At 37.2% G+C, this 13,457-nt stretch overlaps 1 protein-coding gene across 2 annotated transcripts in view; it reads left to right on the top strand.

The window, feature by feature from the left end:
• The window catches only part of LOC128264615 (protein-tyrosine sulfotransferase), a 16,496-nt gene extending 3,039 nt beyond the window's left edge, over positions 1 to 13,457 (top strand). The window contains exons 2-7 of one of the 2 annotated variants that reach the window (XM_053000190.1): positions 116 to 246; positions 5,407 to 5,647; positions 6,422 to 6,601; positions 7,388 to 7,524; positions 7,587 to 7,785; positions 12,754 to 13,457. In XM_053000190.1, coding sequence (XP_052856150.1) covers positions 116 to 246; positions 5,407 to 5,647; positions 6,422 to 6,601; positions 7,388 to 7,524; positions 7,587 to 7,785; positions 12,754 to 13,164 — 1,299 coding nt within the window. In that variant the 3' untranslated portion in view covers positions 13,165 to 13,457. The remainder of the gene's footprint in view (positions 1 to 115; positions 247 to 5,406; positions 5,648 to 6,421; positions 6,602 to 7,387; positions 7,525 to 7,586; positions 7,786 to 12,753) is intronic. The other variant, XM_053000191.1, reaches the window with a different exon arrangement.

The raw sequence follows: 13,457 nt of genomic DNA, 5'->3' as shown, positions 1-13,457 counted from the left end.
CTAATTTCATTTTTTTTGTCTCCACCTACATTGCCGTCGCGGATGCGGATACGGATGCGAAACCCCGGACACGGACACGGCTACGGTTACGGTTTTGGAATACGGACACGTTCAGAAATACCTCACAGATGACAATCAACGCGTTTATTCATACAACCGTGAGATGCCATTAATATTCATAGGCGGCGTGCCCAGATCTGGGACGACTTTGATGCGCGCCATGCTGGATGCCCATCCCGATGTGCGGTAAGTCCTGCTTCTGCTCCTGCACCTGCTCCTGCACCTGCTCCTGCCCGGAAACCCCTGGTCCTGGCTCCTTGTTCCTGGTTCCCGGCTTCTGGGTCCTGGGTCCTGGTTCCTGGGACCAGCGATCCTGGTTATGCCCCCTTCCCCCTCCCCCTGTAACCGGATAACGGATAATACCCTTTCCCATTACCCAGTCACTGTTCGATTTGATTGTTTGCCACAATGCGTGGTCTGGGGGCGGAATGCTCCACTTCCACCTGCCCTTCCTCTACCGGAATTTATTGGTTTGACACTGAGCACAGGAAGGGTTGTATAGCCATATCTTGCGGGTGTCAAGATGCCTAAAATTATGGAATAATATTTATAAAACAAAACTGAAGTTATTTCAAATTAATTGATTAAAGTATTTATTGAAAAGTACAATTGATATGTATCTTGAATGTACATTTTTAAAACTTTTAAAATTAAATTTATTAATTTAAAACAACGTTTGAACTCTAAATATAGTTAACTTTTTTTCTTTGAATAAATATTATCTCCTTTAAGTACACTTCTTTAAAATGTAATAGCTTTCCAATGTCATAGCTAAAATAACTTTATGTCATTGAAGATTCAAAATGAGCTACTTAAAAAAATTTAACCGATTAGTAAATAAAACACACATTTCCCATTATCCCCGAATAAATCTTAAATTCTATAATTTCGCCATGCTTCAATCGTTGCATTCCATTTAAAAGGATACCCGTGTCGCCATATTATTGAAAAGCTCGAAATCATTGCTGTCAATTCAATTAACATTTCATTTTGCACGAAGGAAATCCAATTTAAAGTTTCTCTTTTGCCACTTTGCGTGGGAGTGGTCCTCTTCCTTGCTTCGAGTTCTTGAGAACTCAGGTGGATATCACATATCCTTTTAACTAAAACATTTTTTTTTTTGGTTATATGTGAAGCCTTAAGGTTTTTGGCTTAATTCATATAAGTATTCTCTTTCCACACACTCTAAATGCGGAATGTAACTACATGAATGAAAAATAATTACTTAGGTAAGAGACATGATTTTCCAAGAAAAATTTATTCCATGGAATTGCCTGCCTTATTTTAGAAGAAATTTTTCCTTTTCTACGAATACGAAGAGCAGTTTGTGGGGAAAAACTGCATTTCCTTTGAGTATATTTGCTATTAGTTTTTTATTATTGTATCAATAATCCCAAAAGCTTGTGTTTCAAACGAAACAACAATAGTTGCCAATTTTCTTTGTTTTATTTCTGGCTCATTACATTCGAATGTTTTAATCAATTCTTGGGAACTTTGAAAATATGTCCAAAAAGTTTTTATTTTAAATGCCACTTCAATGGCTTTAAATGCATTGTTGTAATAAATTGTTGCCAAAGCTTGGATTTAAACACTGCTTTAAATGCAGTTTTATCTCTCGACAGTCTGTCTGAATTAAAAACCACAATTATCCGGTTATATAAAATTTTATTTTATTAACTGTTGCCTTCCAACTTCATTGAGGATTATCCAGCTAGAAAATTAAATGTTTGCATACCAACAGTATGTTTACCATATTTTTTTTTTAGAAAATCCTTTGAGCCAAAAATCTGCCAACCAATATTCACACTTCCTTTGAGTATAATCAAACATTTGCCCTGCCTTAAAAAAACATTCCAATTTCAAATAATTTCCTCTTCCGTTCGGAGGACCTTTTCAGCTGCTGCTTTTTGCCCAGCCATAAAGTGTATTTCCACTCCGCTCTATGGGGAAAATGTTGTAAATTTTAATATATACATTTTTGGTTGGCTGCTGTGGGTCCCAGTCTCAGTACCCCATTCCCATTCCCATTCCCAGCTCCCCAGTTTCAATCTGCCACCTCCCACAGATAGCAGCTACCCAATTCGATATATTCCGTTTCGCCCTTTGGCAATTTTAATATTTTTTTACGGCTGGTCCTCCATTTGCGTATCTGTTTCTGGTGTGGGCTTTATCTCGCTGCCTTTTTACCTTCTGGCTGCTGTGTGCCCCATATATTAAAACTTCTTAAGTTTCCCTTACGCATGAGTAATTAGCCACAAAATTTGCGCAATCTGAAAATGAGAAATGGCCAGGGACCGCATCGCACCCAAAAAGGAGTTTTTTTTTTTAGCCCCTTATTTTATTAACAATTTGCCTTTCTGCCGGCCCCATTTCCAGACCATTTCGCTCCATCCTGTGCCATCGCATCGCATCCGTGGCCTATCCTCCGTCCTGTATCCTGAATCCTGAATCCTGAATCCCGAATCCTGGATCCTGTCAACAGGCTGCCTGACTGCCTGGCTGGCAGGGTCGCTTTTTCTGATGGCTGCACAGCGCAATTTCCGCTATTTAAAAACCGACTTCCCTTTCCCTCAAGAATCTCACGGATTTTAGTTACAGAATAGGTCCTCGTCCTTTGTTCGCCTTTTGCAGGACGGCGGTGGTGCAAAGTGTAAAACTTTCCTAAGCGTATGTGGATGTGGAGTAGGTCACCCTCGTTCGTTCGCTCGTATCCACACTGCTCCCTTCTGGTTTGCAGATTAAATCTGCTTTAGCATTTGTACCATTTAGCATTTGGACTTGGCATCAACTAATTGAGTCTGGGTGAGACCCGAAACAATTTTGTGGGATTTGCATGGCCGGAAAGGGAGTGGGATCGGGATCGGGATCGGGACAGCGACAGAGGGACAGGGATCGTGGGTTCCTCGCCGAGATGGAGGGCTCTCATGTCGAGGTGCGAACAAATGTAATTGGTTGGGGCCAGATAAAGTTGTGACCCCGATTTAGGTGGTGCAAATAGGTGGCTCCATGTTGTTGGGCCATTAAATTTCGGGTTTAAATGACTTTTTTTTAATAACATATTTTTAAAACATTTCTTTTCAAGACAGGCGATAACAAATGTTATGCATTTATATTAGCTATGGCATAAATTAGTAATTATAACTAGTTTTTTACATTAGTTTAAATTTCTGTTGTAAGTAGAAAGTTGTTTGATTCGTTAGAGGACATATTTACTATAATTTTGTACATTAGGTGACCTCAATACTTACTGATAATGTTAAAGACTGGGATGTTTAGAAAATAAAAATAATATTCAATTTAAAGTTTTTATCTAGGACACAATATTATTTTAAAGTAAGAAATAACTAATACATCAAATTATTTGTACCATTTTTCTTCTTTCATATAAACCGTTCTGGTATAAACAAATGTTAGTTTATGTATGTTTAATTAAAAAAGAAAAGGTTGCTAATACCAATAGCAGATAAGCAAGCTAACTAACTAATTGATAATAACAATGGTACAGACTATTTAAAACATTAAAAAGTTAATTACTAGTAGACAAGAAGTAAAAACTAAAGTTGTTCAATGTGAGCTAATTAGTCGGTAAACTATAAATCAACTTTGATTACTACCCTAAAGTCTGTTCAAATAATGTACGCCCTAATTTAATTATCTATCCTTTAATACAATCTATTTATTTGTTAATTATGATAAGCAGACTAAAAGCATGTCTAAATTTTATGTGGGGTAAATTTAACTTACGCTTTGCAGACATTATAATTGGTAGTAAATTATTTAATTATGATTATTATTGTAGTAAAACCAGTACTTTGTATATTTTCTCTTGGTTTTTTTGTTTGAAGTACTTTTTCTAAAGCAAAAAGATAAACTCAAATCAAACTTTGGTTGCTGACCCAAAGCCATTTTTAATTGGCCCAAAAAAGTAGTTGAATAAACAAGGCTTTGATCGACTTTGATTACTTTCCTCTAGGGTCATGGATTCGAGTTCGAGTTCGGGTTCGGGTTTTGGTTTTGGTGTTTTATTTTTCCATTGCCGTTCGCTTTGCACTGCAGTGTGGGATATTTATGATAATTTACGCAATCAGGCAGTCATTTTTTGTGTGTGCTCTGAACTTGATTACGGTGCGCTGCCGGCGGAAAATTCTAGTAAGGCAACGGGAAACGAGTCGTTTGAAGCCCTTCATAGTTCAGTGGTTTCTGCAGTCCTGCAGCCAAAGGAAAAATCGGAGTGCATTGGGTTGGGTTAGGTGAGGAACTCGAATGAGAGCTATGCACCAGACATGGATTCGCGACGGGGGCTCCGCTTCCACTGGAGGAAAAGCCAAAGAGCTCACAGCGGATGGCATCCCATTTCGTTTTGTCGATTGCGCTAGGAGAAGGTACATGAAAGAGGATGGAGCCGAAGCCCCCATCACATGTTGCCCGGTTGCCCGGTGATACCGAACCGGGATGTTGGGGTGCCCCTTGTTAGCTTTAATGCCGAACCTTGGACTTTAAAGGGTGAGGTTACCAGTGTCCTAGTGTTCACATTTTCCTTCTTCAAATGAAAGGCTTTGGTTTAAAAAACTTGGCAAGCATTTAATGGCTAAAAACACAAAAACTATATAAAACAATTTAATGTGTTTACAATATATATCCTCGCAAAATAAATATCCAATCTGTACAAAATGTTACTTATTTAACCCTTAAATTGCCAGTCACAAGTTTTATATATTCAAATAAAAATAGTTTAATTTCTTGGAACTCAAAATACAACTAAATTAAACTTTTTAAACAATATATATAGTCATTTTGAAACGGGTTTAAAAAAAAAAACAATTATTTAATTAAGCCTATCTTTAATTAATTATATTTAACAAAAAGCTTAAAAACAAAAACCAATTATTTAATAACACCGAGGCATAAATGTTATTTTGAATTTTTATAAAATTGTAATTAAATGAAAATGAGTTCCGCGTATCTGGTATTTCTCAAATTAAATAGTTTTTAAAATATAGTTTATTATTTTGTTGAAAAAATATGTGATGCGTTTCACGTTTACGAAAAACTATGATTTAAAAGTCCGAGGAGGTAAAATGTATTATCAAATATGAATTAAATTAAGGGACTTTCAAGACAAATTATATTTAATTTCGAGTTAGTAAAACACCAAAGCGTGTTTTACTATTTCCGTTATCGAAACAAGTGATTTTGAACTCCCAAAAAGGTAAATTGTGCAATCCAAGTTGGGTGCACCCTAATCACGTGAATAGAAGCTGCCCCGCTGCCCGGTGCCCACAAACCCGCCGCTTTGTGTATTCTCATCAGTATATCCGTATTTTGTATTTTTTGGGATCCTTGCAGCTGCGGGCAGGAAACACGCGTCATTCCGCGCATCCTGCAACTGCGCTCGCACTGGCTAAAGTCCGAGAAGGAGTCGCTCCGCCTGCAGGAGGCCGGCATCACCAAAGAGGTCATGAACAGTGCCATCGCGCAGTTTTGTCTGGAAATCATCGCCAAGCACGGCGAACCGGCGCCGCGTTTATGCAACAAGGATCCGTTGACGCTAAAAATGGGCTCCTATGTCATCGAGCTATTTCCGAACGTAAGCGCACCCGCAGCGATACAATTTACCCATTCCTATTATATACTTCCCACCATATCATCCAGTCCAGCGCACTCAGAGCACAAAAAGCATAACAATATCAGTTACGAAACGCCGTTTTCATTTACCATATCTGATGTAAATGCATATCGCAGAAATCTCTTGTTAAGGAAATATCCGCACGTTTTTATGCGCCATAAAAAAATAATAACATTTTTCAGCTCTAGGGATTTAAAATCACCATTGCATTGACATGAAATATCTGTTAAATTACATAAAAACGTATCGAAATAAAATTATTACTTCCATTTTGAAAAGCTCTTAAAAAACAAACAAATAAAAAGTAAAAAGGTAACTTAACAATGAAAAAGAAAAATTAATAAAACTTTGGAATGATAAACAATATTAGAAAACATACTTAAATGGAGTACATTAGCTATAAAACCAATCTAAAATTTGACAATATTTATATTTAACTTTAGAAAGATTATTTGATGCAAAGTATATTCAAAATAACAAAATCGTTTTAATTTTATAGTATAATTAACATTAAATCCCTGACACTATTGATTCTCTAAAGAATTTTTATCCAATTAAAAACATTGATTTCTGTGATATTATAGGTTTAGGCCAAAAAACAAAAAAAAACATAAATCATATTACAAATATAGTTATACAATTAATAATTGTAATATTTTAAGTTCCCAAATATAAGTGTTGACAATATTTTTCGCCGTGAACTTCGCTTACCCGCCTGTTTTCTGGTCGTTACAGGCGAAATTCCTATTCATGGTGCGCGACGGCCGGGCGACAGTTCATTCGATTATATCGCGCAAGGTGACAATCACCGGCTTCGATTTGAGCAGCTACCGCCAGTGCATGCAGAAGTGGAACCACGCCATCGAGGTGATGCACGAGCAGTGCCGGGACATTGGCAAGGACCGCTGTATGATGGTGAGTTCTGGGAGTCCTGGGAGTCCTCGTCCACCCTGGCCCATCCACACAGCCACCCAAACACACACCTGCTCGCTCACCCCCAACTCAATCAATGATGATTAACTTGGTCGGGCTGCTGCAGACTGGCACAGGAAATTAAGCGAAATGACTTCTAAATTCCATTGATGGCTGCTCTTAAAAGTACTAGCCATCGGAAAGTGTGTATAAAATTAAAAGAAGCTTACTTTAAAGTTTCAAAAAGTGTTAAATAGTTTTAGGCCATTTAAAACCATGATCTTGGGGATTTAAGTTTAATATTTAAATAATATTGCATTGGCCAGGATAGCCAAGGATAGTTAAACTTCTTTATAGCTAAAACCAAAAAGGGATACAGAAAAAAGGCAGCTAATTTCATGTCTTTAACTTAGCTTTAGAAGGGTATAGCTTATAGCTAAAACCAAAAATGATCCTTTTAAAGTCTTAGAAACCAAAATTCTTTACTAAAAACATGAGGGTGCAATTTTTTAAAAAAGTTTGTTTTTTAATTGGAAGAAGCTATCTTAAAGTTAAACACTTAAACTTATTTTCAATTAGTTTTGAATTCTCCATCATGTTTTATATACAAAAAAGGAAGCTTACTTCAAGTTGAAAGGACTCAGTTTAAAGAATTTAAAAATACTTTTAAACTTATTTCATATTATTTTTTTATGATTGACTGTTTTGGATAGGAACAGTTCTTGGACCTGAGTTTAGGTCCTGTTTAAACCCTTATTGACCGCACTTATTTACTGTTTCGTTTATAAGGTCTACTATGAACAGCTGGTCCTGCATCCGGAGGAGTGGATGCGCAAGATCCTGAAATTCCTGGACGTGCCATGGAACGATGCGGTGCTGCACCACGAGGAGTTCATCAACAAGCCCAATGGCGTGCCGCTGTCCAAGTAAGTCGTAATCAAATGGCCATTTTGATGGATTTTCAACCAAATATCTAACTAATTCGCAGGGTGGAACGGTCGTCGGACCAGGTGATCAAGCCGGTGAACCTGGAGGCGATGTCCAAGTGGGTGGGCCAGATACCCGACGACGTGGTGCGCGACATGGCCGACATAGCGCCCATGCTGTCCGTGCTCGGCTACGATCCGTATGCGAATCCGCCGGACTATGGTAAGCCCGATGCATGGGTGCAGGACAACACGTCGAAGGTAAGGTGCAACCAGTCGGTTTCCGAATGCAAAACAAACACAAAACACTCCGAATCAGTCACTCCACTCCATGCTACCACTTTATCACCATCCCATCCGCATCCCCATCCCATCCTCCAACACCAACCAGTGATGCCCTCACATCCCAGTTAAAATAATAATAATAGTTTTCTTAACAGCCAGTAGTCTGATTTGCATGTAAATTTACAGTATTTTGCAGTAGTTTCTTCCTATTTTAATTTTTTCATACAATGCAAGTAGAAGATTATACATTTATTTCTTTGTTCATTGCAAATAAAGTAGTTCATTTATGTCTGTATTACAATCAACTTTTTGCCTATTTATTCCCATTGTGAAATAAAGTTTTACTATACATTATTGATAACATATAAATAAATGTCTTATACAATATTTATAACATATAAATAAAAGTATTTTTATAGGTAAATATAAATATTCCCTTTTCACTTTTAGTTCGAATTGTTCAAATACATTTTTATGTGTTTGAATTCGTGCCACAAATGGAAATTAAAACGAGTCTAGGTAACATTTTTGTGATAATTTGCATAACTGACTACGAATCAATTTGTCAAGAGCTTTCCTTCTTTAAGGACCTTAGAAAAGGACACACTTCTGCAGAGTTAGGTCTCATTGGAATCACTGTCAGACACAGGCAATTGCACTTCCCCCCAAAACATCACCACCCACCGAAATCCTTTGTTTTTGTTGTTTGTTGTTTGTCATTTCGCCAGGCTCTTGTTATCTTTCACCTTTTCCTTTGGCTCTGGGCCGTTCCAGTTGCCTGTGTCATTGGCATATTTTGCACTTGACTGCACTTTCCCCCCACCCCCTCCCATATATCCTGGTATCACAACCGTCCAAATCCCACCCACTTACATCACACATTGTGCAAGTTTTTTCTATCCTTCTACTCGATTTCGTTTTGTATGTGCGATTTGTGTTTCGTGTTTTGCCTGTTTGTTTTGTGTTTTGCACTTTGCCTTCTCGTTTGTTGGTTGCACCCAGCGATTTTCCTTTATTTCAGTTCTTTTTGCCTTTTTTGTATTTTTCCTTTTCCAGCTACTTTGATTCATATAGGTATATGGGATATATGGGTTGGGGTTACAAAGCGATGAAACTTAAAGAAATATCATTGATCACGATGATGATGGGGATTCGTTGGCCATTTGGTGGCGCCATCTATTGACGATGGTGTGCACATTGTGCGCAAACAAAAAAAAATATACAATAACTATATGTAGCTTGTACGGGTTTTTTATGTTTGACACTACTGAAATATATTGGTAAATATGAATTTAATCGAAATGTAGCAGTCTATCGAGGACCAGACCAAAAAGAATTCCAGTTTTTTCATGTCACAAAAACGCGAGCTATCGGAAAAACAATTTAATTTCATTATTTACTTAGCGGTTCCCGCTAAATTATTTAACCAATCGAAACTTTTTTCACGTATTTTTTTTTCTATTAAATTTGGCATTCTTTTATTGCTTTTGTCCTATCAAGGGTTTTAAAAAAGTTATTTATTTATTCTGTTCCCAGAGGAAATTATAGTTTTCAACAACAGTTTTTATAAAAAATGAAATATGTTCGATGAAATAATTTGTATTGTTTGGCTTGTATTCCTGCTGAGATATTTAAGCATTCAATGGTTTTTATTGTTTTCTTAAGCATTAAATCATGTTTATTTTTAAATTCATTGGTGGTTTTTTCAAACAGTTGTACTGATATCTAAATATAAATACAAGTTTTTTTTACTCTTTCATCATTTATTACAATTTTTCGCGTGTGAAAAAAATAACACATACAAGAAGAATTAATTGAAGTTGTGTTTCTTTTTCTGTATATTAATAATTGATGAATAAAAAGATGTAATTTTTTAGTTTCTTTAAAGAATAACACATTGATGAAAACTATTATTAAAGTTTTTTCGTTTTCTTTGTAAAAATCAAATGCATTATGACATTGTATTTCCTAATCATTACCTTTGTTTTTACTTTTTTGCCGACAAAACTTGTTTAAGAAGTCCACCTATAGTTACTAAACTTTTCGAATTGCTAAGTAATTAATTAAAATTTAATTTATATTCACGCCTTGCTTGCCTCTTGCCTTTTGGCTTTGAACAGAGAATGGAATATAATTAGTATTCATAATGTGAGCAAAGGATAAGAAGCGTTTGCCTGATTACTTCCTTTTGAGTCACTGATTATTATTGGGCCAACAGCTTTCGCCGTTGGCTAGATAGCCAACAGAATTTTCAACTAGCGTTTAATTGAAATTTTCGGTTTGCTTGGCCAGTTTCACTGAACTTTCATCCCGTGTCCCCCCGTGTGCCCCCGTTTCGTTATTTTTTTTTTTTTTTTGGTTGCCGTCAGCAGCTGCTGTCTCTGTTTGCAAGTGCATCCTGCTGAGTTATGTCCGGCGCAGCGACGCGTTAAATTAGCTGCTAATTAATTAGTCCACTCCGCGTTACTCCGCACCACTCGACTCGAGTGGCGTTGAGTTAACTCAAGTTGAGTTATCTCTGCGCTGATTTGTTCTCCTTTTTTACTCAGCACGCTGCACGCTGCACACTGCGCGTATTTGTTTGTTTTGGCGCCCGGCTTAAGGAGTGTCTCCTAAATTAAAATTGCCACTGCGAGTGGGAATCCTATAAAAAATTAAGTGGGCAGCAATTCGCTTTTTGCACCGTCTGCCATTTTTTCGCCTAAACATTTACTCTTAACTGCATTCCCATTTTTTTCTAACCTTGAGCTCGGCTTAAGACGGTTTTCATAAATTAAATTGGCAATTGTTTCAAGTAATGAAAATCCAACTAGCATCTTAATTAACTTAAACAGTAAATTCAAATAAATATTTTTGAACGATTTTAGGGTGTCTTTCGAATTAATTTATTTGTATCAACACATTCAATGGTGAACAATTGGCATCAACACATTTAAGTTATGTTGCCTTATGAGTAAGTTTATATATATTTTTTTTAGGTTGAAGTCTTTCTTTTCCCACAAAGATTTTTTTTAAGTTATTACACAAACCTTAGGCTATGTTAATAATTTCAAAAGCTGTCATAGTAATATAATTGCATTAATCAAAAAATTAGTTTTTGTTATTTTTACATTTTTTTAAGCTATTATCATGACTATTTTACACTCGATTTAATGGCATTTTTGTGCTCGTTTGCTTTATTTTGGTTTTTTTTATCATATAATATAAAGTGCCCCATAAATTAAAGAGACATTGTTGAAAAATGAAAATTTTCACTCGACTCACTGCATCTTTGTTGGCCTATTTTTTGACGTTGCCAGTGGTTTTTTTTTGGTTTTCGATGAAGTCCCCGATTTTTGTGCGTTTTTATTGGCCTGTCACAGGGACACTTTCTGTTTGACAGTTGCAATTGCAATGTTTCCGCACGGCTGCCCCACGGTGGGCGGCAGTTGCGGAGGGGACGTGGCCGGGGCATGATGGCATAAGTGGCAATTTATACATGCATGCCACCGGCAGATAGAGGATGGTGGAACGTGGGGGCGAAATGGCCACCGGAGCCGGACAAAGTTAAGTCAACTTTCGCAATCCCCGCCAGCTTGACAGGCATCCGATGCCATGCCAACCCAGCCACTGCTGCCATTTCCAAACCCTTTTTCCTGATGTCCTGATGTCCTGATGCCACACGGCACACCGGTCAGTTATTCCATTCCTCACGGTATCCCAGCTACGCAACGTGCCACGCAATTAATATCAATTGAAAGTCCGCCAATTTCATTATATTCCTTAATTTATGTTAATGGCAAATATTTTAATTAATTGACGGCTCTGCGCCGCAACGCAACGCACCCCCCATTTCCGCTTATCGGGCAGAGGTGTCTGGGAACATTAAATATTTTAAACATATTTGCATATTTAATATTTATGCAAAAATTAAAAAGCGAACTCCAGTTGCAGTGGGAAAATTAAAATCAAATAACGAGACGTTAATACCCTGAGGCAGCGGGAAAAAACGAAGGCGAAAAGGAAAATATTGAGGGAGTTGAACGGAAAACCGCACAAAGAAGGAGAATGTTGTGGAAATTACGTTTGCTCTGTAAAAACAAGAGCTTTTCTGCGGGTTCGTTAGCGAAAGATAAACAGAAATCAAATGGAAATCTAAAATATTTAACAAACAAAGGAATGGAGGAATTGAACGAATTTGAATTTTGTTTGTGGGAGGAAATGGAAAAAAACTATAAGAGTGTGTGGAAAAATGTTTAAAGATAAACCCATGTGCAAAAAAAGTGAAAACTAGTTTTCGAAAAGAAATATTTAAAATACATTTTAAAGAAGTTTTTAAAGAATTTTCAACATTTTCAACTATTCAACTTATATATGATTTTAAAAAATGTAAAACAATAAATAATTACATTTAATTACATTTATTGCCCTAAATAAGGGCAAAGTTTTTGATAAGTTAGTAACTAAAAACAAAAAAGCTTTTTCATTTTAGATCATAATAACTAAATAAAAAAGTTCATTAGTACTACACCCATTTAGAGGGTGCATAAAAAAAGACCAAAATAAAATTTAGCCAATGAATTTTCGGTACTCTTTATCTTGCAACTTTTTGCGCTTTAATTTGCACACTGCGACATTGCAAAGTTGAACAACAATTTGTTGTGCTCAAAGTTTTCGCTTTGACTGCCACTCAAACGATGTTTTAACATTTTGCCAGCGAAACGGGCAGATGTTTGCCTATGGTGTATAGTGTATGGTGTATGGTGCATGGTTTATAGTGCGGCGGTTGCAGCAGCAACATCGGCCGTAATGAGGCAGCCATCAGCAGCAGCTGCAATTGCATGGGATATACACGGTTTTGAGGGCTTTGGGAGCAGGCATACACATTTGTTTATATACGCATAAGTGCGTCCATTATGAGTGGATTAATTTGAATACGCTTTTCGGTTTTGTATCTACTTGCAGCTAAAGGCCAATCGAATGCTGTGGGAGAGTAAGGCCAAGCAAGTGCTGCACATGTCCAGCGAGGATGACAACTTCAACACCATCATCAACAATAGCAACAATAAGGATAACAGCAATAATAAGTACACAATCAATAAAATTATACCAGAACAACACAGCAGACAGCGGCAACATGCACATCAGCAGCAGCAACATCTGCAACAGCAGCAGCAACAAGAGCATGGGCAACATGAACAACATGAGCAACATGAGCAACAAGAGCAAAATGAGGAGGAGACCGAGTCGGAAAGGGAAGCGGAACCGGATAAAGAGCAACAATTGTTGCATCAAAAGCCAAAGGACGTCATTACGATAAAGCAGCTGCCATTAGCCGGCATCAACAATAGAGAGGACCCCATGGCGGATACATGATATCCGCACATACCCATAAGACTGCCGCGTGGCAAGCATTGAACATGGAACCTGGAACTTGAAACCTGGAACCTAGAACCTGGAACCTGAGACCCGGGACCTTGGCTGCCGATAAGGATAACGATAATGATAACTGTTGCATTGCTGCTACTGCTGCTGCTGGAAACCCAATTTTAAATTGTATTAGCTGGGACATTTACACGCTTGAAATGTGTATATGCATATGTTGTATTTGTATTAATGCTTCTTATAGTTACCAAAAAAAAAACACAAAACACAAAAAACAAAACAAA

This window comes from Drosophila gunungcola, unplaced genomic scaffold (assembly GCF_025200985.1).
Source record: "Drosophila gunungcola strain Sukarami unplaced genomic scaffold, Dgunungcola_SK_2 000075F, whole genome shotgun sequence".
NCBI lineage: Eukaryota > Metazoa > Arthropoda > Insecta > Diptera > Drosophilidae > Drosophila > Drosophila gunungcola.
The sequence above is the reverse complement of the archived record's forward strand: the minus strand, read 5'-3'. Positions and strand labels throughout refer to the sequence as shown.